This window comes from Triticum urartu, chromosome 1A (assembly GCF_056163025.1).
Source record: "Triticum urartu cultivar PI428250 chromosome 1A, HENAU_Tu73, whole genome shotgun sequence".
NCBI lineage: Eukaryota > Viridiplantae > Streptophyta > Magnoliopsida > Poales > Poaceae > Triticum > Triticum urartu.
In genome coordinates this window covers 120,739,462-120,761,727 of record NC_141873.1, presented here as the reverse complement: position 1 = coordinate 120,761,727, position 22,266 = coordinate 120,739,462, and the positions used below count along the sequence as shown (strand labels likewise).

The following is a 22,266-nucleotide window of genomic DNA, read 5'->3' as shown; positions in this document are numbered from 1 at the left end:
GGCAGTTGGGCTGGTGGGCTGGGCCGAGAGAAGCTGGGCCAGGCTACAGGGAGGCCAGGTAAGTGTTTTCCCCTCTCTTTTTCTTCTGTTTTGCATTTTTTGTAATTTGTTTTGATTTAGTTTTAGACACTAAATCATTTTTGTTGCTTCTGATAATTCTTGTAGGGACTAGTTGGATTATACCAAAGCCCCTAAGAAAAAACCAGAATTTTTGGACATATATAAAATATATCACATATATATATATCCAAGGCAAATAATTATTGTATTAATTCCAAAAGGCTAAAATAAATATTTATGGGCTCCCAAAATTATTGGTTTGAATTTTACCTCTGACCAATATTTTCAGAGAGCAACATGAACATTTTCTTGGTCCTTTTTGGAGCACTTTTTATCTGGGTCATTTCCAAAAATGATTTCTGAGGGTTTCACAAATCCCCATTTCAAATTTAAATGGAATTTAAACATGATGCACAAATGACTAGCTAGTCTAGGATCATACCAGAACTAGGGATGTGACACCAAAGTAATCTCGGCATGGAACATTGGACAGCGGTCAAGAATATCCTGAAGTACTTGAAAAGGACTAAGGATATGTTTCTCATCTATGGAGGTGACGAAGAGCAACACAGATCTGAATGACTCTAAGTCACAAAACGGATACGTGTATATTTTGAATGGTGGGGCAATCAGTTGGTGCAGTTGCAAGCAAAGCGTCGTGGCGGGATCTACATGTGAAGTGGAGTACATGGCAGCCTCGGAGGCAGCACAAGAAGCAATCTGGGTGAAGGAGTTCATTACCGACCTAGGAGTTATTACCAATGCGTCGGGCCCGATGACTCTCTTCTGTGACAACACTGGAGCTATTGCCCTTGCCAAGGAGCCCAGGTTTCACAGGAAGACCAGGCATATCAAGCGTCGCTTCAACTCCATTCGTGAAAATGTTCAAAATGGAGACATATATATTTGCAAAGTGCATACGGACCTGAATGTCGCAGATCCGTTGACTAAACCTCTTCCTCGAGCAAAACATGATCAACACCAGAACTCTATGGGTGTTAGATTCATCACAATGTAACTAGATTATTAACTCTAGTGCAAGTGGGAGATTGTTGGAAATATGCCCTAGAGGCAATAATAAAATGGTTATTATTATATTTCCTTGTTCATGATAATTGTCTATTGTTCATGTTATAATTGTGTTATCCGGAAATCGTAATACATGTGTGAATATATAGACCACAACATGTCCCTAGTGAACCTCTAGTTAACTAGCTCGTTGATCAATAGATAGTCACGGTTTCCTGACTATGGACATTTGATGTCATTGATAACGGGATCACATCATTAGGAGAATGATGTGATGGACAAGACCCAATCCTAAGCATAGCACAAGATCGTGTAGTTCGTTTGCTAGAGCTTTTCCAGTGTCAAGTATCATTTCCTTAGACCATGAGATCGTGTAACTCCCGGATGCCGTAGGAGTGCTTTGGGTGTACCAAACGTCACAACGTAACTGGGTGACTATAAAGGTATGCTACAGGTATCCCCGAAAGTATCTGTTGGGTTGACACGGATCGAGACTGGAATTTGTCACTCCGTATGACGGAGAGGTATCTCTGGGCCCACTCGGTAATGCATCATCATAATGAGCTCAATGTGACCAAGTGTTTGGTCACGGGATCATGCATTACGGTATGAGTAAAGTGACTTGCCGATAACGAGATTGAACGAGGTATTGGGATACCGACGATCGAATCTCGGGCAAGTAACGCACCGATTGATAAAGGGAATTGTATACGGGATTGATTGAATCCTCGACATCGTGGTTCATCCGATGAGATCATCGTGGAACATGTGGGAGCCAACATGGGTATCCAGATCCCGCTGTTGGTTATTGACCGGAGAGTCGTCTCGGTCATGTCTACGTGTCTCCCGAACCCGTAGGGTCTACACACTTAAGGTTCGGTGACGCTAGGGTTGTAGAGATATTAGTATGCGGTAACCCAAAAGTTGTTCGGAGTCACGGATGAGATCCCGGACGTCACGAGTAGTTCCGGAATGGTCCGGAGGTAAAGATTTATATATAGGAAGTCAAGTTTCAGCCATCGGGAAGGTTTCGGGGGTAATCGGTATTGTATCGGGACCACCGAAAGGGTCCCGGGGGTCCACCGGGTGGGGCCACCTATCCCAGAGGGCCCCATGGGCTTAAGTGGGAGGGGGAACCAGCCCTTGGTGGGCTGGTGCGTCCCCTTGGGCCTCCCCCTGCGCCTAGGGTTGGAAACCCTAGGGATGGGGGCGCCCCACTTGGCTTGGGGGGCAAGCCACCCCCCTTGGCCACCGGCCCCCCCTTGAGATCCAATCTCTAGGGCCGGCGCCCCCCCTAGGGGCCCTATATATAGTGGGAAGGGAGGGAGGGCAGCCGCACCAAGTCTCTGGCGCCTCCCTCTCCCCACGTAACACCTCTCTCTCTCTCTCATTGGAGCTTGGCGAAGCCCTGTCGAGATCACCGCTGCTTCCACCACCACGCCGTCGTGCTGCTGGATCTCCATCAACCTCTCCTTCCCTTGCTGGATCAAGAAGGAGGAGACGTCTCCCCAACCGTACGTGTGTTGAACGCGGAGGTGCCGTCCGTTCGGTGCTAGGTCATCGGTGATTTGGATCACGACGAGTACGACTCCATCAACCCCGTTCTCTTGAACGCTTCCGCTCGCGATCTACAAGGGTATGTAGATGCACTCCCCTCTCCCTCGTTGCTAGATGACTTCATAGATTGATCTTGGTGATGCGTAGAAAATTTTAAAATTCTGCTACGTTCCCCAACACACGGCTCATTCCCGCAGCGCGTCGCGTCGCGTCGTGTTGTGACGAGGCGTGGCGTGGCGAGGCGGGCGGCGGAGGAGGAGCGCGCGTGGATGTCTCTCTTGTTCTCATGCTCATACATGTGGGGAAAGAACCTCCCTTATAAAGAGGTCCAACTCCCTCTAAATTAGCAATGTGGGACTAAACTTTTATTCCACCTCTTGCATTGCACGAGTGGGCTGCGTGGGCCTCTAGAATTTATTAGGAATTTCTGAAATTGCTATTGGGCTAGGCCCAAAATAGACAAAATTCCAGCAAAATTTCCAATGTAATCTCTACTATTAAAGAGGAATTGGAGATTGTACATTCGCACGTCCAACTCCCTCTCGATCGACCCCGCAGACAACCTCCATTACTGCCCCCCCCCCTCGGTGAAAAACGATGAAAACCCCGAAATAAAGTAGTTCACACATGCACACATCCCCCGCCAATCCAACGATCCAGAAAAGAAAATCATGTTTTGTAGTAGTGGATTCTAACCCTACTTGAAGTCCTACCCCATATCCAAACATGGAGTGTCACACAAGTAGTCAACACAAGCCAATGCAGTGAACATTAGTCCAAACTACCCCCCGTGGGTCCAAACAAGCCAACTCGGTCAACGAAAGTCCAAGCGAGGCTTCATGGTCGACAAGTCAAAAGACGAAGTCCGCATAAAAGAACAAGGCAAAGGAGAAGGCAAGAAAGGAAAGAAGCCCAACACTAAAAAAAGACACTTCCGTGACATTGGCCTGAACGAAAAAAAATCTGTCATGGATGTGACACTTCTACGAAGATAATTATGACAAAAATTCATGACAGGAAATGGGTTTTTTGTCCTGGGCGGGCCGGAGGCGCACCTGCATGACATTATTTGGGCCGTCCACGTAAAAAAATCATGATAGTGTTGGGAAACGTAGTAGAAAACAAACAAAAATCCGCTCTGCGATCACCCAGGAACAATATGAAGATGCATATAAGGTTTGGATCAACAATCATTATCGACTCTGGAGTGCATCGGAAGTAGACGAGTCGGTGTAGATTGTACTTGGAGTCCCTCGTACCGTAGATGAACGATCCCGCGAACCGCCCAAGAACGATCCCTTGAAGAGAAGACCGAAATCACGGCCTCTCTACTTGGTTGCAAGCATACGGTCTTCACGATCCGGCAACGCTTCATCGTCTAGAGCTAATCGTCATCGTAGAATTAGAGGGTGTAGATTAGAACCACACTGGACTTCTAATTATGAGGATTAGAGAATTTAGGTCAAGCTCTACTTGATCAACTAGGATCAACTAAAACTAGAGGAGGAGGAGGCTCCAAAACTTATGTGCTATATAGGTTAGAGAGAATAGGCGAGGGGGAAGGAGTTGGACTCCTCCCCTACTCCACCCCCCCCCCCCCCCCCCCCGCGCGCCCACCTCCACTTGGGCCCTTGTGGCCCAAGTTGCCTTTCATCTCTTGGTCTTTTAAGACCCGTTGATATTAAATTAAATATAAAGCCTCCTAAAAATTAGTAGAGCCTTTTATTATTAATCTAACTCCTTCAGAAACATTTTCCATCTATATATTATTTATTGGTAAAACCCAGTATTGCCCGATAAACTCGGAAACCCTTCCGGTGATGCTGAAACGCTTCCAGTTCCTCTCGAAACTATTCCGAATATTAATGAGACAATTCCATAAATAAATCCTCAATACTCTCGTCATACTAACAATCAGCAGATCGTTATTACCTTAAGCATCTTACTCAAGTTGATCATGTCAATGAGCCTTCCGAGAGAGAGCACCTTTCTGGATATTGGAGAGAGAGTGGTTGATGATGATGACGAGATAAGCATCTCCACCCAGCAACTAGAAAAGGAGGTTGGAAAAGATCCTATGGAGCTTCAAGGTACGTTGGGGAAGAGAGTGGAAAAGGAGCCCAAGAAGCGCAAGCAAGCTGATGTTGTAGGGATGATGAAGAGCTATATTGCCATGAAGACCAAGCAAGCTGAGGAGGAAGCTGCAGCAATAGAGAGAACCAGGGCTTATGTAGATGAGTTTTCAATCAAGAAATGCATTGCTGTGGCGAATGAAATGGAAGAGCTAACCACTGAAGAAAAGGTATATGCTTTCGATGTCTCCATGAATGAACAAAAAAGAGAGATTTTCCTCAGCGTTGATCAATCAAGTCACATCATGTGGTTAAGAAGGCAGCTGGCTAGACTAGCTTGACTCAGGCATACATCTATGTTGTTTCATGCATAATATTCTTCTACTACTACATAGTCACTCACTGTATGCTTGGTCATTACCTCCTTGTATAAACATTTAATTTTGTACAAGCATCTTTTTACCGAGTCAGTCTTGCTAGGTCTACTTGTCACCTCTGTTTCCATGGACACTTGATTCTTGATTTGTTGTGAAGTTGTGTAATACTCCCACCGTCCCATAATATAAAAGCATTTTTGACACTAGTGTAGTGTTAAAAACGTTCTTATATTATGGGACAGAGGGAGTATAACTTATCTACTTCGTCTGCTAGATAAGTTATTTCACCACTGGTATGTGCTGTGATATTTTTGTTGTCACTTTTCTTTGCGGTCGCTGCTTACTTGTGATGGCCTTTTAGATAAGTTGGCCTTATCTTGCACGGAAATCACTCTCCACTTAAGGAAAATTAGTTCTACCGTCCCTCTCCTTTTTTCTTGCCCTGGCACAAATCCTACCCTACCTCGCAAGGATATTTTGTCAAGGTCTGATTCACATGTTAAGATCATAAGCAGCAGCACAAAGCCTCTTTTCTGAATCTTGGGCAAGTTCGGCTAGTTGGTAGTCATAAATAAATATGTTTGTTCTTAGTGTGTGTACTGGTACAGTTTGGTTGTACTGTACTCTTGTGAAGAGACTGCATGCATCTATCTATTTAATTTCTTTGCTTTGTTTGTAATCTTTTGTATAACATTGACATAGTACAAGCTATTATTCATCTCCTGTTTGTGAAGATATAATTGACATTGACTTTTCGCAAAAAAAATATAATTGACATTGACATTGTATAATTTGTAGCAAGTTTGCATGGAAAATGTAAAGATGCAGCCTGTAGAGATTTTTCTTTCTATCTCCTGCTCTTTACCCAGCATTGCAATTGCAACTTGTTGGTCTACATGCTCTGTATCTTTTTGTGCATGCTTGAGTTATCACTAACTGCTCAACGCCATTTACTCACCAAGGAAAGGAGTAACTGATTTTCTCGTATGTGGGAAGCTAGTTCTATGTTGTTGGAATTGAACTTCCGACAGTTTTTTATGGTGACCTAGTTGTTTGTTTTGTTGTGGTCAAATTGTGCACAGTGATTATTTGAATTCTGCCACTAGTTAGTTCTTGTGAAATATCTCATCAAATGTCCTGAATGCTTAAAACTACTGATATACTTGTGAAAGGTCTTAAAACTTCTGCTATATTTATGGAATTTGAATCATCACATGGTATGATAATACTTGGATGATCAGTTTCAAAATGTATTCTATGATCAGTTCAAATAATCCTACTTTAAATGCAACCGTTGAATGACAGGGGTGACGGGGATTATAATTAACCAAATAAAGGATACATAGCAGGATTTGATGGGGATCAACCCCCACAGGGATTGGGTGACAAGGGATTAATTCCACTAGGGGGTTGGTTCCCCTACAACCAAACAAGGCCTCAGGGAGACAGGCACTTAGGGTCGCACCGAAAAAGTGAAGCAACGGCACTGAAAAAGACTAAGGTAACTACAGAGAGAGTCAGGCGCTGAATCAATTGTAATATCCGGCACTGAAAAAGACTAAAGGAACTACAATACAATTAATCAGGGAACCAGGCGGCCAGGGTCACGCGGAAAAAGTGAAGCAATTCTAATATCCGGCGCTCCTAAGTAAAGCATCACAAGCCGCTCGAGTCCAGCTCCGAAACCTCCTCTCGGTGGTGCTCCGCACCTACAAGAGAATGCAGAGAATATATAATTTATAATTATCCATAACGAGGAGTTGAACTACTAGTAGTAGAAGGCACATACCCGAAAGTATCCGTGAACTGCTGAAAGATTGCTTTGATATATCCCCGCTCATCTATCCTTTTAATCAGCAACGACTTATTGTGGATCCTCTGAGAACCTGAAAGGACTTCTTGGCCTTCAAGAAACAAAAACGATGACAAAGCAACTCAGTACAATTATCAAATAAGAAACACCTGCATATCCCTTTTCCATATAAGAATCCAAAAGGGCATACCTCTAATGTAAGCATCGAAGGAATTACTGTAACTACCAGGATTACGCTCTTGCCCGGACGGCATTGTGTAAAATGGTCTGACTGCCAATGGAAACTCGTACAATATGAAGAAATCTGTTTTGTACCTATGTTGCAAAAGTTGATCAGACGAACTGCATATTGCGGGTACACAGTACATCACATTGCAAAACAAACAAAAAAATGATAATCCTAATCCAAGGTCAGCACAGAAAAGAATAAGTTTGGGACAAAACATACTTCTCAAGGACGAGTTTCCCTAGCATTAGCTCCGCCTTATTGTTTAAGTCTTGTGGCTCTTGGATTGGAAAACCCGATTCCTGCACATGTCAGACCCACAAACTGTAAATACAATATCCGACATGACAAACCATAAAATTTAATGGTTGGAACAATAACGCACTTGTAACATTTTGATTCCATCGGAGTATTTGAGCCTCACATTTTGCTGAAGGTACTGCGATGATAAGACACAATTCAGCACACTAATTTGACATATGAACATACTACTAGTACAAAAAGAATAAAAATAAAATTTAAGTTTACCTTCAGTCTTTCACAGGGGTATTGTTCTTGTATTATGTCCAGCATCTCTGAACAGTTTTTGGCCAGGTGATCAAATAAGTCAACAAACAGCACATCAACAAAATCTATAACCTGTAATTTAGTAGTAGTACACTAGTGTCAGTACTGCCAGCAGCAATTTTTAAAGGGTGTAATAACAACATTTCTTTCTGGAATAATTACCTCAAAATAATGCTCCTTGATTTGCATCTCTGCATGAAGACCTATGTATTCGCAAAGATGCCTGTGAGTATTTGAATCTTCTGCGCGATAAACAGGACCGACCTCAAACACTCGGTTTATTCCTCCGTTGATAAGCATTTGTTTATAGAGTTGGGGTGACTGTGCCAGGGACGCTTGTTCTTTGAAGTAGTTCACCTTAAAGACCGCTGATCCTCCCTCACTAACTCCAGCAATTTTGGGGGTATGGGTACACATGAATCCCCCTTTGATCATAAACTGCATGAAATGCTGCATGCGTTCCAACAGATAAATCAATACTAGCAGTATACTTTTACATGTATTTGTGCTCACAATTGTAAGAAATACATAGGAGTAATATTGATGGAAAGCCAATAGATGAGCCTTCCTGGTCCATTTTGTAGTAGATTAACAGAATCAAATCTAGTACATTTTGTAGGCATTAAGCTGCTATGTTGAGGTCACCAAAAACTGTTCAAAAGTCAGTTTCACAGGCTACTTTTGCACATGACATCTACATACGCTGAATCAGGAACTCCCGAATGCAGAACGCAAAGTGGGAATTGCCAAGCAATGCAAATTCGAGCTAAATAAATCACAGCTGCTGAAGATTCATTTGAAAGCAGAAACTTATACCATGCATTCAACAAGGGGTCCCCCGCAACAAGAAAAAAAGTATTCCACAAGGGGTGGTTAGCAGAGGGGGTTTCCATGACAGGGGGGGTACAAGTGCGGCGGTGTCGAGGGGGTTGGTGGAGGAGCGGCGCCGGGGTAGATGGGCCGCTGTGGCGAGGGGTTGGCGTGGGGAGCTTGCCGGGGCGCCGGGGAAGTGGTGTGGCGGCGAGGTAGCCGACGACCGGACTGGCGCCGTCTCCTTGCGGGAACCAGATTTGCCCACGACTCGGGTGGCTCCCTGGATGGCGCCGCCCGTCGGAGCCGCCACCGCTGCCGGCGAGACAAGAGAGCAGAGCGAGGGAGATGGATGGAGGAAGATAGGGTCGAACGGGATGGGTATTTTTTTTGTGTGTCTAGGACACATCTAGATGTGCTCTATTTATTGCACATCTAAATGAGTGAATAAAGCACAAAGAGGAAAAAAAAAAGAAAATATCCACACAAATCTCAACGTAAGATCAATGATATAGGACATCTAGATATGCCATAAGTATTGCACATCTAAGTCCTATGTCATTGATCTTACGTCGAGATTCGTGTGGATATTTTCCTTTTTCCTTTTTCTTTTCTCTTTATACTTGATTCACTCATTTAGATGTGCAATAAGTAGAGCACATCTAAATGTGCCCTAAACACACTCTTTTTTTCCCTTTTTCTGCGACGCACCCGCACTGGATCGTTTTGCCATTAATTAAGCTGTGCGCTATGTTACCGTAACCAAATACTCTACTCTTCTTATTAACTCAGTGTCACATCAGAAAATTTGCTGAACTGGACTCTAAGATAATGGCTAAGTTAGCTGCACTATCAGGCAATGGGTAGGATGTAGTATTAAGTTTGAACATAAAGTGCTAGTACTTACAGTCGTTACTTCACTCTGAATCCAGAAGACAGCCTGACTGACCCTAATCCTGAGATCAAAGAACCTTGAGTTCAAGCGAACACTGAGGGAAACATGGGCTAGCTTTTTTCCTTGCTGCAAATCAAATCAAACATTTGGTCAGTATCTACTACTACTAGGTGCTAGACCTAAGCATCAGCCGCCGAGCAAATGCTTCATATCACACAAGAAACATGGAGCATCAACAACAAGTTAACACTTTTTGGACGGCTCACCGTGTCAAACTGTTTATGTGCTCCTCGGGCTGCATCCTCGAGCTGAAATGGGAGTCCACCCGCCTCGTCAATACAGTATAGCTTCTTGACTCGAATCTGAAAACGTGAACAACCACGGATAAGATTTTTCACTACGCAAAATACAAAACATTGTCAGCAGAAAATACGGAGTACATGCATATTGTCAGCATTGCTTCAGACCGACCTGCTGGGTGCCACGCATCGTCTCAATTAGTCCTTCAACTTCAACAAAGCTTTCCTTATTCAGCTTCCGGATGAAAGTAACCATGTCCTCGCATATCCCCGGATCATCCGCCAACACGACACACTTGATACTGCTCAAACCCTCTCTGAGGACTACCAGAGTAATGTTCTTGTTCACCTTCTTTATCGTCTGCGCAAAGCCCTGCACCAGCACAATCCTGCCTGCGGCTTCACGGCTGATATCTGCCAGATTGAGCCGGTCAAGAGGCCGCCGGACCGGCACAGTCATGAACACCTCCACCGGTACATCACCGTAACTCTTCGAATACAGAGCTTCAGATAAGCTCAGCAACTGCTCGCCGTCAGAGGTTTCGTCCGCGGAGGCCGTCCGCGAGCCAACTGCATTCTCGCCGGCCGGCTGCTTCAGGTAAGGATTCTTGGCGTCCGGGGCTGCAGTCGGCGTGCCCTCTCCTTTCTTGCCCAACATTTGCTTCCGAAGAAGATTCTTGGTCTCCGCCGCTGCCGGCGGCGACCCCTCTCCCTTCTTGCCCGGCGGGCGCTTCTGAGGAAGAATCCTGGCGTCGGCCGCCGCCGTCGGCGAGCCCCCGCCCTTCTTGCCCGGCGGGCGCTTCTGAGGAAGAATCTTGGCGTCGGCCGCCGCCGTCGGGAGCCCTCTTCCTTCTTGCCTATCAACCGCTTCTGGCGAAGATTTTCGGCCTCCGCGCTTGCCCCGCCCGTGGGAACCACCATCGCCGACTGCTTTTGGTACCGGCGGGCAACCTCGGCCGTATTCTGCTTCTCGTATTCCCCGGCGAGCTCGTCCGCGGCGTGCGCCTTTTGCCTGGACTGGATCGCTGGCGAACTTCTTTGCAATGAGGGGTCACGAGCGAACTGGAGGGAAGACAATGGGGGTCTTTCCCGTTTCTGTTTCCGGCGACGGCAGCACGGGGGAAGCGATCCCGCTGCCCGCGAGACAGACCGTTTTGTAGCAAGACTCGCTTCTGCCGAGCGACCTTGCGTGGTGCGGCTCGAGCCAGGCGACCGTGCCGAAAAAAGGTCCAACCGAAAAAATAAATGTACAACCGACTTCCACATCTGATCTCAGGCACTACCGGTCAAGAAAAAAAATCACAGATGTGTGTGTTTATTTGTTTTTCCCCGTGGAATTAACATATTTTTTGAACTGGCAAACTGTTATCAAATAAGTAAGAAATTCGGTTCTGCTCTCCGGTGGATCCCTTTCTCCACAAAATTCCTGATAGAGTGTGAATTGGCCCAAAGAACGTTGGTGGGAGCTAACAACTTGAATTTTCACCTCGCCTCGTCCTCCCACGTGCGCCCTGAGGTCCGCCTAGTGCCCCGCCACGCCGCCACCTCGCCATCACCACCGCCTCCGTCACCCCCCCCCTACCCGTTGGCTTGCCGCACAGAGTTGCTGTCCACGCCAACCGAACCACCGTCGAGCACGGCTGCCTGCGCTCCTCCTCCTCCCCTCCGCCACCCGCCACACTGTTGCTCCTCCTCCCCTCCGCCACCCGCTCGTCATCTCTTGCTCTCGTACGGTATCCATGAGGCCATCAAGGTGCTTGACTAAATTCCTCACCATTTTTATGTGATAAAGAATTTCGGAGTTTGTCGATGATGTAATTGTCCGTACATGTATTTTTCGCATATGACTTTGCTTGTTCTTCAACGACTCATCGTCAGACGATGACAACGATTTTGAGATTGCAATGACGTTGTATTCGAACATTATATAAATAAGAGGCCCATGCATGGTGGCTCAGTGCCCGAGCCTGTGGTAGTTCGTCGGAACAAGTACGTAGGGCATGATAAACTTATGGAGGATTCTTTTGGATATAATTCACTGTCTGGACATTAATCTTTTCAGAGAAACTTTTGAATGTCGCGAGATTTGTTCAAGTCCATTGGAGATGTTCTGGAAGCTCTTTTTTTTCTTGAAAAACATCCCCATATATTAGTCAAGGAGTCAAGTTACTACAATCATTTATTACAGCATACGCCACGCTGGGCGGGATATAATTAAGAAGAACACCATACAATCTTTTAGTAAAACTAAATTTTGTAATCTCATGTGTCACCATAGTAGCACCATGGTTGATTTTGGAAGTCTTAAGATGCTGAAAAAGCCCAATCATAGCATATGCTTCCTTTTTCAGATTAACTAGGCTAGACCTGTGAAACCTATCAATAGCAAGGAAAGAGAACACAAAGGAGCAATTAGATTCCAAAATAGTGGGTTTTCTGAAGGGTGATCCAATATAAAGACCTGCAAAACACGCCAGAAGCTATGCTTCCTCCACATTAGAACAAATCCCAATAAGATCCCACGACGAGATAATGACATCGTCTGATGAGTTTCTGGCAACGACCCGACGCTAGTAGCATTGATACATTCCACAAAACTTGTGTCGACATTGAACCTTATACACTCCGCACGTGTGGCTTGCCAAACGTCTTGCTTCCTCTCAAGATTAGTAGTAGCCTTCACTACATCCACAACCCCTTTTGCCCTTATTGTTATTAGAAAACCCATCTAGGTCATGAAGTGGCAAGACACAAACGAGGACCAATAGTTCTTCATGAAATTAACAGAGGCTGAAATGGATTCCAATCCCTTTCCAAAAATTAAATAACTCCTTAAGTGCCAAGCTATTCAGAAGATAAATGCAATTTGTTCACGCCATGACGAACTTAGCTGATCTAACATAATAAGCAACCAACCCCTCTCAGAATAAATAGAAAACTCTTCCCCAGGGAAATTCAAAATTTCTCTTATAGCCTTGGGGCATGTCACAAGAGCATGAAAGGTACTTCCATCTTCCAAAGTTGTTCATACTTCGTGCAAAAAAGGAATTTAATTGGTCAACTTGTCATAGTACTCCATCCGTTCTCTTTTAGTCCGCATTTTAGATTTCTCTCAAGCCAAACTTTATAAACTTTGACCAAATTTATATAAAAAACTATCAACATCTACAATATCAAATAAATATAATATGAAAATATATTCTATTGCATGTAATGTTATTGAATTGGTATTAAAACATTGATATTTTTTGTACAAACTTGATCAACTTCACAAATTTATACTTCGGTCAAAGCTAATATGCATAGTAAAAGGGACTGGAGGGAGTACTTTGAAGAAGGTTGCGCCGTTGGTACGCATGATTGCATATGATTGTCCAGCTAATTCTATTGATGGTTGAATCAGAGTTGCAGATAGCACAATTATTAAAAGTTAAAAAAAATCTATGAAGGTTATCATCGATATATTCGGAGAGAGGTGTCTCCGAGCATCAAATAAAATTGTCACTACAAAGCTTCTGCAGATATGTGCATCAAATGACTTCCCCAGTATGCTTGGAAGTATCGATTGCATGCATTAGAAGTGGAAGAATTTTCCTATGGCATGGCATGGCCAATGCAAAGCCCATTGCAAAGATGCAACAATAATTCTTAAGTTGTGTCGTCAAATGATCTATGTATTTGGCATTCCTATTTTTGCTTGTCAGGATCTCATAATGACCCCAATGTGTTGCAAGGATCTCATTTATTTGCAATGCTAGCTACCGGAAAGCACCACCGGTGAACTTTGAAGTCAATGGACATCAATTAAAATGGGTTATTATCTTATTGATGGCATATATTATTCATGGTCTACATTTATGAAGATGGTATCAAACATCAAGGAAACAACACAAAAACCACTTGTTTAGGCATCAAGAATCATGTAGGAAGGATGTTGAGAACATTATTGGTTCCATTTGATCCTATCGAGCATACCGCTCCATTAAAAACGGATCAGAGCGACTTCAGCAGGAACGCATCACGGGCGACCAGAAGGAACTCGCGATCTAGCGCTGCTGCTACCTCACCTCGACGTCCCTTCCTCCCTGCCGCACCTTCCTCCCCTCGCCGCTGCCTGAGGCGCCCTCCGGCAAAGTCCGAATGGCTCCGAGGAAGGTGACAGTAGGGCCCTTCTCCGGTTGCGCGACATTGTTATGGCGCTGCGATCCATGGATCATGGACGGCGTTCCCTTTGGTGAGGGTTCCCCGTCCAATGCCGCCATGGGGCTAGCGGGCTGCCAGAGGTCAGCTTGGGTGGCCGATGTACCAACAGTGGGTTTGGGCCATGGTAGTAATGCTCCAGCGACTGACGACGCCGTTTTTTCCATTGCCTACAGTCACGTCTAGGTGCGCTTCAATCTCGCCGGACTTGGCTATGCTGGCTAGGTAGCCGATCATCAGTTTGTGGGCGGAGCAGGAGGTGGGGATCTAGATCGGGATAATTCCCTGGTCAGTTCCGGCCGGCCATGACAACAACACCTGCGAGTGCCGATATTCTTCTTGGACACGTCGTTCGTGTCCGCCCTACCTCTTCCCACCTCATTGCATCTCGAGTGAAAATTCTAACTGTGGTGGCGGTGACATCGCTCATGGCGTCATGTTTTTCCTAAAGGTGTCGCCAAGAGAGCTTTGTGATGGTGAGAACAGTTTGGGTTCGTTGGCAGGTGCAGATGGTGTGCCCCTCTTCCTCTAGGGGCATCTGTTCCGGGGAAACGCTATCTGATTCTCCTGGATCGGAGGATGACGGAGACTATGGTGCCATTTTCCCTCTCGAGGGCATTGTTTTGGAGCAGAGGTTCCATTGAGGGGCCAACAGGTGGGGCGGTGCTGCATCTACTGCATTGAAGACGGAGGGTCTCGGCGGCCTGGAGCATTGGAGTCTCAGCGTTGGACGCGGTTTGATGGATGCGCACATGCTAGTGGCGTTGTGGTGTCCTCGATGGTAGATGGGCCTGGCAATGTCTATGCAATGATCCATCCTGAAGATGGGACGGCGGAAGGTGGCAGCGGCGGATCCTAGAGCACGCACATGCGGTGCGCGTTGTTGGACACCTAAACTGCTTGATGCTCTCAGCTTGCCAGGCAGGCAACTTCTTGAGGTCACTGGATTAGATGGTGTCCCTTGATGCGGTCATGACACATCTTTATACTTGTAGGTATAGCGACTTTGTTCGCCTCGATGATGACTCTAGGTTGATCTTTGTATTTTTTATCAGACTCTATTGAATAACTTAATAAAGATGGTTACATGCATCATTTTGATGCAGTGGCCATGGGTAATTCTCCTTTAAAAAAAAGAAGGACACTGAGTTGACATCTAGTGTTTTTGGATAAACAAAATCAATGCCTAGTTTTAACAAACACAGTCTAGTAGGATTTATAGGAAAATTAGTTTTACTAATATTTTGGGTTACAAATAAGTACTACCTATGTTCGTGTTTATTGGTTAGCTTAGCTCCGGAATATGAGGTTGCTCAGGCTCTCAGTATATTCATGCCACAACACACAACACGGAGAGTTCTGATGACTCGCAAATGTGTCGAGCTCAGCACAACGTTTCGAGGAGATGCTTAAAGTGATGTGGGCAATAATTTACTTGGCAGTTGTTTGCTGTCACCCAAAACATGCACTCTAAACGAGCGAAAATATTGCATGAACCTCGCAAAAAATCAATAGATACAATCATTTCACAAAGAGAAATCTTACACTCATGGAAGTTTTTTTGTTTCATACACTCACGGAAGTTTACTGGCATACTACGTGGTGGATTTGAGGTGAGATACCATGATTGGATTAAGGGGGAGGGCTGGCCCCACCCAGCTGAAAATGAGGGGGGGGGGCAGGTTTAATGAGGAGGAAGGAGTCCGTAACCCCCTCTAAAGATTCACGTGTGTAGTATTTTTGTTTCACAAAGCTTCCAGCAAAAAATAACAACAATTGGAAACTATGTCTGGCGGACGCATCTTTAAAAGAGAAAACTCCACATTTACAGTCATTAACTCTTTTTTCAGGGGTATTTATAACCCTTAACTTGTCACCCGGTTTAATATTCAACTTCAAACTTTAAAACGGGTCGTCTAACACCTTGAACCAACAACCTGGTTCGAAAATAACCCCCACTCGGTTTTGACTCAGTGGAGCGGTTTTGACCGTGTTGACTGCCTCATCATCATTGCCACGTCACTTTGACCCCTCCCCCCGCTCCCTCTCTCTCGTATGCTCGTGCCCAAGTCCCACCGCTGCGTGTTACCCACTCCGTTTTTGCCCTCGTGGAGTAGCTAAAGAAAACTGGAGATTGCGACGAGGCTACAGTGGCGGTTGAAGTCCCCTGGCATGATGCGGGGTACGAGGAGGCGCCCGATGTCGTGGATGGCGCCTTCGGACCTGTGCGCGTAGTTCTGAAGTGTGACGGTGGCATGGCGACGCGCTTGGAGCCGTCGGCCTCGGTGGTGAGCTTGACCTCCTCACCGAAGAGCGTGTGGTGGGACGCAGCGGACCAGGACCCGGCGGGGTGTTGGGCGCAAAGGACATGGAAGAGGAACAACGACTGTAGCGACCTGAGATTCCGGAGCTCAAGGAGGAAGCGCTCAAGGTCCCGCACCAACGCGTCATTCCGTGGGACCCAGGACATATTTTATAGAAGGAGCCCATCCGGGTGATATTGCGGAAATTCGCTTCCGACGGGACTCAACTCTGGTCTGCAAGAAAACACCATTGTGTCCTTGCCACTAGGCTACAACCCAGTTCTCGATGGTGATGTTGTTGCAGCTCATGGTGCCCTCCAGCGTCAGCAGCAACGATGTCTTCCCCACCAGCTCCGTGCACTGCGAGTTCAGCAGTGCCACCAACACTGAGTTGGAGTTGACCCTCGCCCCGAACCTGTTGACGACCACGGTTGCTCCTAGGTCACAGTCGGCGGCAGAAGGCATTATGGGTTCGATCGGCCGAGCCCCATCGGCGCACCCATGGAGGAGGGTGTTAAGACCCTAACAGTATCGCAACACTGATGTTGAAGACTTGAGTGCCTTGAAAATGTACGGCCGACATCAAAAGATTTAAGTGGCGATAAACGGTCGAGCTGCCTCAACGGTCACCTGTTCACCACCATCAACAACAAGGAAACCAGGGATTTTTGGAGATGTAATGGACCTTGGCTCCCATGCCATAAATGTAACAAGCTCTTGCTTTTCATGCTATTGCCAGTGAAAATGACACAGAAGAGATTTCTCCTGAAGAAGATGCACAATTTGTAGTTCTCTCTTTCGAAGGGCAATTCATGGATGCTTCAGACAAGTGCATGAACATATCTGCACAGCCAATTTCGGGAAATACTTCTAAATCTAGTTTAGCAGTCAACATTTTGATTCGGGGAAGGAGTAACTCTTGTGGACACTGGTAGTACCAATACATTTATTGACCTTAAGTTTGCACTGAAGACCAATTGCCCCTTGATCAATACCCCAAAAAAGAAAGTGACAGTAGTTAGTGGGGGCTCACCTAATTTTAGAGCCTTTGCTCCCAACACTAACTTCTGGATTTGCAACGAGGAATTTTCGAATGACCTCACAGTATTGGAATTGCAAGGGTATGATGTGGTCCTTAGTTGTGATTTCCTCAAGAAACACAGCCCTCTCTCTATAGACTTTGATGTTAGGATTGTCACATTAAACAATGACAGAAAGGAGTTTGTTACATTCCTAGATTGCACAACTACAGAGGCACCAACATTAATTTCTATAGAGAAATTAGATAAAATGTGCTCTAAAGGAGTAGTGGGTTTTTACCATGAGCACACAATTCATGACCACTTCAAGCGGTTATATGTGTACTTCCATGCAGCTTGCTCAAAAACCATAAGAGGACTTTTACAGGTTATGGAACAGTACAAAGACTTGTTCAAAGAACCAACTGAACTACCACCTCCTAGGGATTGTGATCATACCATTCCACTCAAGGACAACTCCACACCTCCCAATGTCAGACCATATAGAGTCCCTCATTTGCAAAAGAAAAGAAAAGAAATGGAACAACAAATAAAATTGTTGTTCTCCAGGCACATTATCGAACACAACATGAGCCCCTATGCATCACCTGCTATACTTGTTAGGAAGAAAGGAGGTACATGAATATTATGTATAGACTATAGAAAGTTAAATGCTCAGACTATTAAGAATAATTTTCCCATACCTGTAATAGAAAACCCATCAGATGAATTGCATGGAGCAGCTATCTTTAGTAAACTTGACTTAAAATCAGGTTATCACCATATTAGAATGAAACCAGTGGACATACATAAAAATGCATTCAGAAGATATTTAGGGCTTTTTGAGGTCTTGGTTATGCCATTTGGTCTCACTAAGGCTCCTGCTACTTTCCAGGCCATAATGAACAAACTATTTGGCCCCTATTTAATACAATTTGTCTTGGTGTTCTTTGATGATATTTTGGTTTTCAGCAAGACACCTAAAGAGCACACGAAACACTTGACTTTAGTTATGGAGATCCTCAAGAAAAATAACTTGTTTCTGAACCACTCAAAGTGCACATTTGGCACATACACTGTGGAATATTTAGGCCATATTTTCCACTGAAAGAATATTCTGCCTCTATGAGACACGCATATTTTAAACCTGGGCTTTGAAGGACCAACTATTTTGATATACTCTACAAGATAAGAGCTTTCATATATTCTTTATTTTTTGGATTATTACAACAGTTAGAAAATGCTCCAAGATGGTTCTGGATGATAATTGCAATTGAAAAATGAGCATTAGTATATCCCATTAATTGTTGATTGTTGGATATAGGTGTTGAATAATTAGGCATTTTCCTGTTTGGTTTAATCCAGAAAAATAGTGGATAAAACATGAATAGCAATATAGTGGTGAAACTAGCAGCAATTCGTTGAGGCTAGTCATGCAATCAAAATCATAAGCAAAATGCATCATATCCATGTCAATCGCTACTAGCAATAAACCAAATGCTAGCCCTAACAATGAGGAAAAGATGGCATACGACGCAGTAGCAGAAGGTGTAGATGTCCCGACCGTCATGTCCGTGAAGAGGTCGTTGATGTCGGAGTAGAAGTCGTCGTTGGGGAACTCGTCGTTGGTGATGTCGCTGTTCGCAGCCACGATGAACAAGAATCCAACAGTCGCACAAGGACACTCCCCAAAAATCTAATCGCCACTCTCCTGTTGTTGAGGCATATCTCTCTCGATGTGGTTTTGGTGATTGATGACAACGTGTTTGTGGACTAATCGTGTGGTTTGAGCATTTCAGAGATTCATCCTTGGCATGAGACAATTTCTTCCCCCCGGAGTGTCATTCAAGACGGTGTAGCTCTTTCGTTTCTTTTTCGGTGGACTAGTTGCGTAGAGAGCACGGTACTATCAAGAGGGGGTCCGCTTTGGTTTTGCTTGGGTGGAATCAACACGCACACATCCGCTTCTCACCCTCCGAGCCCTTCCGCTTCTATGGAGAGATCTTCTCTCTTCTTGTGGGCTTTGTCTGGGTCCCAGCGGTAGTACCGTGGTACCCAGCGGTAGTACCGCTGAGGGGTCACAAGCGGCAGTACCGTCGGTGACTCCACAGCAGTACTACCGCTGGCTTGCCAGGTCCCTACCGCGTCGATTCGAGGGGTCTTCTTCTGTGTCGGATTGTGCGGTACCTCGCTGCGGCAGTACCGCCCTTCCTCCGCGGCAGTACCGCCCGGTTCCCTCTTTCCCTTTACCCTTTGTTCTACGCGGCAGTACCGCCGAAGGAAGCGGTAGTACCGCTTAGCCCATCGGTAGTACCGCTATCTCCCGCGGTAGTACTGCCCTCTGCGGGGCTGTTTAGTGGGGCAACGGTTGGATTGTTGCCCCCACTATAAAAGGGGGTCCCCTTCTTCCCCGTTGACTTACCTCTTCCCCCTCAAGCTCCATTAATGCTCCAAGCTCCATTTTTGCCCGATCTATCTCTCTAGCCAATCAAACTTGTTGATTTGCTTGGGAGTGGTTGAGAAGGCCCCGATCTACACTTCCACCAAGAGATTTTCGATTCCCCCACCTATCCCTAGCGGATCTTGTTACTCTTGGGTGTTTGAGCACCCTAGACGGTTGAGGTCACCACGGTGCCATAGTCCATTGTGGTGAAGCTTCATGGTATTGTTGGGAGCCTTCGATTAAGTTGTGGAGATTGCCCCAACCTTGTTTGTAAAGGTCTGGTTGCCGCCTTCAAGGGCACCAATAGTGGAATCACGGCATCTCGCATTGTGTGAGGGCGTGAGGAGAATACGGTGGCCCTAGTGGCTTCTTGGGGAGCATTGCGCCTTCACACTGCTCTAACGGAGACGTACTTGTTGGGGAACGTAGTAATTTCAAAAAAATTCCTACACACACGCAAGATCATGGTGATGCATAACAACAAGGGGAGAGTGTGATCTATGTACCCTTGTAGACCGACAGCGGAAGCGTTATGACAACGCGGTTGATGTAGTCGTACGTCTTCACGGTCCGACCGATCAAGCACTGAAACTACGGCACCTCCGAGTTCTAGCACACGTTCAGCTCGATGATGATCCCCGGACTCCGATCCAGCAAAGTGTCGGGGAAGAGTTCCGTCAGCACGACGGCGTGGTGACGATCTTGATGTACTACCGTCGCAGGGCTTCGCCTAAGCACCGCTACAATATTATCGAGGATTATGGTGGAAGGGGGCACTGCACACGGCTAAGAATATGATCACGTGGATCAACTTGTGTGTCTAGGGGTGCCCCCTGCCCCCATATATAAAGGAGCAAGGGGAGGAGGCCGGCCGGCCCCTATGGCGCGCCAAGGAGGAGTCCTCCTCCTAGTAGGAGTAGGACTCCTACTAGGAGGTAGGAGTAGGACTCCTACTAGGAGGGGGAAAGAAGTGGGGAGGGAGAAAAAAAGGGGGGCGCCGCCCCCCCTCTCCTAGTCCAATTCGGACCAGGGGGGAGGAGGCGCGCGGCCCACCTTTGGCTGCCCCTCTCTCTCTCCACTAAGGCCCATATGGCCCATTACTTCTCCCGGGGGGGTTCCGGTAACCCTCCGGCTCTCCGGTTTTCTCCGAAATCACCCGGAACACTTCCGGTGTCCGAATATAGCCGTCCAATATATCAATCTTTATGTCTCAACCATTTCGAGACTCCTCGTCATGTCCGTGATCACATCTGGGACTCCGAACTAACTTCGGTACATCAAAACTCATAAACTCATAATATAACTATCATTGAAACCTTAAGCATGCGGACCCTACGGGTTCGAGAACAATGTAGACATGACCGAGACACGTCTCCGGTCAATAACCAATAGCGGAACCTGGATGCTCATATTGGCTCCTACATATTCTACGAAGATCTTTATCGGTCAGACCGCATAACAACATACGTTGTTCCCTTTGTCATCGGTATGTTACTTGCCCGAGATTTGATCGTCGGTATCTCAATACCTAGTTCAATCTCGTTACCGGCAAGTCTCTTTACTCGTTTCGTAATACATCATCTCGCAACTAACTCATTAGTTGCAATGCTTGCAAGGCTTATGTGATGTGCATTACCGAGAGGGCCCAGAGATACCTCTCCGACAATCGGAGTGAAAAATCCTATTCTCGAAATACGCCAACCCAACATGTACCTTTGGGGAAACCTGTAGAGCTCCTTTATAATCACCCAGTTACATTGTGACGTTTGGTAGCACACAAAGTGTTCCTCCGGAAAACGGGAGTTGCATAATCTCATAGTCATAGGAACATGTATAAGTCATGAAGAAAGCAATAGCAACATACTAAACGATCGGGTGCTAAGCTAATGGAATGGGTCATGTCAATCACATCATTCTCCTAATAATGTGATCCCGTTAATCAAATGACAACACATGTCTATGGTTAGGAAACATAACCATCTTTGATTAATGAGCTAGTCAAGTAGAGGCATACTAGTGACGTTTGGTTTGTCTATGTATTCACACAAGTATTATGTTTCCGGATAATACAATTCTAGCATGAATAATAAACATTTATCATGATATAAGGAAATAAAATAATAACATTATTATTGCCTCTAGGGCATATTTCCTTCAGTCTCCCACTTGCACTAGAGTCAATAATCTAGATTACACAGTAATGATTCTAACACCCATGGAGCTTTGGTGCTGATCATGTTTTGCTCGTGGAAGAGGCTTAGTCAACGGGTCTGCTACATTTAGATCCGTATGTATCTTGCAAATCTCTATGTCTCCCACCTGGACTAGATCCCGGATGGAATTGAAGCGTCTCTTGATGTTCTTGGTTCTCATGTGAAATCTGGATTCCTTTGCCAAGGCAATTGCACCAGTATTGTCACAAAAGATTTTCATTGGACCCGATGCACTAGGTATGACACCTAGATCGGATATGAACTCCTTCATCCAGACTCCTTCGTTTGCTGCTTCTGAAGCAGCTATGTACTCCGCTTCACATGTAGATCCCGCCACAACGCTTTGTTTAGAACTGCACCAACTGACAGCTCCACCGTTTAAT

General features: G+C 45.6%; 3 protein-coding genes across 4 annotated transcripts in view; 1 reads left to right on the top strand and 2 right to left on the bottom strand.

Moving 5' to 3' along the window:
• Positions 1–5,203, top strand: part of LOC147990320 (uncharacterized) — a 40,460-nt gene extending 35,257 nt beyond the window's left edge. Inside the window, exon 2 of the mRNA XM_087538023.1 lies at positions 4,568–5,203. Coding sequence (XP_087394149.1) covers positions 4,568–5,059 — 492 coding nt within the window. The 3' untranslated portion in view covers positions 5,060–5,203. The remainder of the gene's footprint in view (positions 1–4,567) is intronic.
• A 1,191-nt stretch (positions 5,204–6,394) lies between these two features.
• Positions 6,395–8,935, bottom strand: LOC125530758 (aspartate--tRNA ligase 1, cytoplasmic). 2 transcript variants are annotated; one of them, XM_048695158.2, is made up of 8 exons: positions 8,609–8,935; positions 7,864–8,151; positions 7,663–7,773; positions 7,520–7,573; positions 7,357–7,436; positions 7,099–7,223; positions 6,885–6,999; positions 6,395–6,804 (listed from the first exon to the last, which is right to left on the bottom strand). In XM_048695158.2, the coding sequence occupies exons 1-8, from the start codon at positions 8,918–8,920 to the stop codon at positions 6,678–6,680; spliced, it is 1,212 nt and encodes a 403-aa protein (XP_048551115.2). In that variant the 5' UTR covers positions 8,921–8,935; the 3' UTR covers positions 6,395–6,677. The 2 variants fall into 2 exon arrangements, with proteins under 2 accessions (XP_048551115.2, XP_087371499.1); XM_087515373.1 differs by having other exon boundaries at positions 8,518–8,872.
• Positions 8,936–9,346: 411 nt separating this feature from the next.
• LOC147990319 (aspartate--tRNA ligase 2, cytoplasmic-like) lies at positions 9,347–10,809 on the bottom strand. Its single transcript, XM_087538017.1, has 4 exons — positions 9,878–10,809; positions 9,673–9,768; positions 9,419–9,532; positions 9,347–9,355 (listed from the first exon to the last, which is right to left on the bottom strand). Exons 1-4 carry the CDS (start codon positions 10,361–10,363, stop codon positions 9,347–9,349), a joined length of 705 nt encoding a protein of 234 aa, XP_087394143.1. The 5' UTR covers positions 10,364–10,809.
• Between the last annotated feature and the right edge of the window lie 11,457 nt (positions 10,810–22,266).

What these genes read in the sequence shown, in the direction of transcription:
- LOC147990319 (XM_087538017.1), bottom strand. Translation starts at nt 10,363, where the DNA reads ATGTTGGGCAAGAAAGGAGAGGGCACGCCGACTGCAGCCCCGGACGCC. An exon ending in CGATGCGTGGCACCCAGCAG is followed by an intron (nt 9,769 to 9,877) that starts GTCGGTCTGAAG and finishes TCACGTTTTCAG; the next exon opens with ATTCGAGTCAAGAAGCTATA. An exon ending in CACATAAACAGTTTGACACG is followed by an intron (nt 9,533 to 9,672) that starts GTGAGCCGTCCA and finishes TTTGATTTGCAG; the next exon opens with CAAGGAAAAAAGCTAGCCCA.
- LOC125530758 (XM_048695158.2), bottom strand. Translation starts at nt 8,920, where the DNA reads ATGTGTCCTAGACACACAAAAAAAATACCCATCCCGTTCGACCCTATC. An exon ending in CCCTCGACACCGCCGCACTT is followed by an intron (nt 8,152 to 8,608) that starts GTACCCCCCCTG and finishes GAACGCATGCAG; the next exon opens with CATTTCATGCAGTTTATGAT. An exon ending in GGGAAACTCGTCCTTGAGAA is followed by an intron (nt 7,224 to 7,356) that starts GTATGTTTTGTC and finishes TTTGCAACATAG; the next exon opens with GTACAAAACAGATTTCTTCA.